This window comes from Dipteris shenzhenensis, chromosome 26 (genome assembly GCF_047967505.1).
Source record: "Dipteris shenzhenensis isolate YYH24624 ecotype China chromosome 26, Dip_SZ_1.0, whole genome shotgun sequence".
Classification (NCBI taxonomy): Eukaryota; Viridiplantae; Streptophyta; class Polypodiopsida; order Gleicheniales; family Dipteridaceae; genus Dipteris; species Dipteris shenzhenensis.
In genome coordinates this window covers 39,791,862-39,795,183 of record NC_141621.1, presented here as the reverse complement: position 1 = coordinate 39,795,183, position 3,322 = coordinate 39,791,862, and the positions used below count along the sequence as shown (strand labels likewise).

General features: G+C 45.0%; 1 protein-coding gene across 1 annotated transcript; it reads left to right on the top strand.

Annotated features, from left to right (window-relative positions):
• Positions 1-345: 345 nt before the first annotated feature.
• Positions 346-3,096, top strand: LOC147885059 (pentatricopeptide repeat-containing protein At2g33680-like). Its single transcript, XM_087397259.1, has one exon. It carries the CDS (start codon positions 346-348, stop codon positions 3,094-3,096), a length of 2,751 nt encoding a protein of 916 aa, XP_087253385.1.
• Positions 3,097-3,322: the final 226 nt, after the last annotated feature.

Here is a 3,322-nt window from a genome sequence, read left to right as displayed (position 1 = left end):
TAGGAAATGAGCTTCAAAATCGATGCATTGAAGCGAGTTGGTTCTTGACGAATTGCAACACATGGAGCAACGTCACTCAGAACCGAGGAGCCGTCCCTCCGCCAAGCTCTGCCTCTGCCAGATCCCCGTTGAACTGTATAAGAAAATACGGTTATTGGGCGATCAGCGTCTTCAAACTGCGCGCGGATTTCATCATCATGGTTTCTGCTTCTTTGCAGTGCAACCATACATAGATCGTCCCCCTGGGAATAGACTTGCTCTACTGCAATTGCTGAGCAGATGCGCGCCAATTTTATTCCTCGTATGGATTATAAGGTAGCTCTTCGCTTTCCATCTTGATTGATTATGGGCCGCCCACAGCTTAGGCTGCCCCTCCGCTCTCATTCGTTTGGAGCTGGAATTGAAATCCACAAGAGGTTGCCTCAGCTAGAGGAGATTAAGGAAGTCCATATGCATGAGAAAGAGCGTTTAAATGAGTTTTCAGTGTTAAAGACAAACAATGTGATGCATATGTGTGTGAAGCGTGGGAGCATGGTGGATGCTCGCCACGTGTTTGACAACATGCCAAAGCGCAACGAGGCGTCATGGAACATCATGATCCTAGGGTATGCCAAGCAGGACGAAGGTGCACGGGCTTTGGAGTTATATGCACATATGCACCAGGAACTTGTCCATGTGAGCGAACGAACCTTTGTGGGCGCTTTGAGAGCTTGTAGTAGCCTGGCAGCATTAGAAAAGATGAAGCGAATTCAAGGGAAATTGATGAAAACAGGATGCCTGGAGAAAGGAAGGGCCATCCACTCCCAAGTAATCAAGAGTGGCTTTGAGTCAGATACATTTGTCGGAACCACATTAGTCGACATGTACATGAAATGTGGGAGCCTGGAGGATGCACATTGTGTCTTTGACGAGTTGCCTCATCGTGATGTGGTTACATGGACTACAATGATCTTGGGCTATTCTGAGCAAGAAGGAGGTGAGCTGGCTTTGGAATTGTATGCACAGATGCACCAGAAAGGTGTCCAACCAAATGCGAGGACCTTTGTTGGCATATTGAAGGCGTGCAGTGTTCTCGCAGCACTGGAAGAGGGGAAACAAGTTGACAGAAAATTTGCAGAAACAGGATGCCTGGAGAAAGGTAGATCCATCCATTTCCAAGTAGTTAACAATGGCTTTGAGTCGGATGTATTTGTTGGAACCACCTTGGTAGCTATGTATGTGAAATGTGGGACCATGGAGGATGCACGGTGTGTCTTTGACAAATTAACTCACCGCAATGTGGTTACATGGACTACCATGATCCTGGGATATAGCAAGCAAGGAGAAGGCATGCTGGCTTTGGACCTGTATTCACAGATGCAACAGGAAGGTGTCAAACCAAGTGATCGAACCTTTGTTGGCACATTGAAGGCTTGCAGTAGCTTGGCAGTGTCAAACGAGGGAAGCCAAGATGGAAATAAATTTGTGAATACAGGATGCCTTGAGAGGGGTCGAGCCATTCATGCCCACGTACTAAAGAGTGGTTTTGAGTTGGATGTATTCATGGGAACTACCTTGGTGGATATGTATGCAAAATGTGGGAGTATAGAGGATGCTCAAAGAATTTTTGATGATTTGCCTGCTTGTAATGTCATAACGTGGAATGCCATGATCTTAGGTTATGCTGAGCAAGAGGACTGTGTCCGGGCGTTGGATGTGTATGCAAGGATGCACCTGGAAGCTGTTACACCAGATCATCTTACCTTTGTTGGTGCATTGAAGGCTTGCAGTAGCCTGGCAGCACAGAAAGAAGGGAAGCAAAATGATAGATATTTTCAAACAGTATACTTACAGAAAGTTCGAGCCATCCATTTCCAAGCTGCAAAGAATGGCTTTGAGTCAGATGTGATGGTGGGGACCATGTTGCTCGATACATATACAAAATATGGGAGCATGAAAGATGCAAGGCATGTCTTTAACAACTTGCCTCATCGAGATGTGATTACATGGACTGCCATGATCTTGGGATATAGCAAGCAGGAAGAGGGTGTGTTGGCTTTGGATTTGTATGCACAGATGCTAAAAGAAGGTGTCCAACCCAGTGATCGAATTTTTGTTGGTACATTGAAGAGTTGTAGTAGTAGCCTGGCAGCACTGGAAGAGGGCAAACAAGCTGATGCTGAATTTGCCAGAAAAGGATGCTTGGTGAAAGGTAGAGCCATCCATTCCCAATTGGTAAAAAATGGCTTTGAGTCAGACATATTTGTGGGGAACACATTGGTAAATATGTATGCAAAGTGTAGGAGCACCAAGGATGCACAATGTGTCTTTGACAATTTGCGTCATTGTAATGTGGTCACATGGACTGCCATGATCTCTGGATTTTCTGAGCAAGAAGAAAATGAGAAGGCTTTTAGGCTTTATACACAAATGCAAGACCGAGGTCTGTCACCAAGCAGTGTTACCTTTGTCGCCATGTTGAAAGCATGTGGCAACGCAGCAGCTCTGGATCTTGGAAAGGAACTCCATTCTCAAATTAGCAGGGTAAGGTTTGAGACTACTGCAATTGTGGCAACCAGTCTTATTGACATGTATGCTAAATGTGGCAGTATGGCTGATGCCCAATACTCATTTGATGCATTGATTACAAGGGATGTTGTACCATGGAGTGCATTGATTGCAGGATATGCCCGCCATGGTGAGAGTGAACTTGTTTTTCATCTGTTTGAGAGAATGAGGCAGGAAGGTATACAGCCAAACAAGATAACATTTCTTAGCCTTCTTACGGTATGCAGTCAGGCGGGTCTCATGGATAAGGGCCAGATATACTTCCAGGCCATGAGCAGACACTATGGCGTTATTCCAGCTATGGGGCACTATACTTGCATGGTTGATCTCCTCGGCCGTGCAGGTCAAGTAGAAAAGGCAGAGGCAATGGTTGAGAAGATGCCTTTCCAACCTGATTCTGTTGCATGGTTGAACGTTTTGGGTGGTTGTCAAAAGTGGAAAAGTGTAGGAGTTGGAAGGAATGCCTTTGAAAATACAGTACGATTAGACGCAAAACTACCTGCACCATATGTACTCATGGCTAATTTGTATTATTCTCATCTGTTATAGGACAGCCTGGAAGGTGGGCGGAGCTGGTGGACTAATTTAAATGCACTTATGGATTGGGTTTTTGAGGAGGCATCCCAATAAATAAGCAAAGCTGAAGCGTTTCTTTTTCCAAGATGAAGGAAAGGATATCACAACGAGAAAGCGACTCTTGTTTTCAAAGGCGAAGATGTAGTCCTATTTTTTGACTCTTTACATGAGCTTTTCCTTACCAAAACTAACATCGATA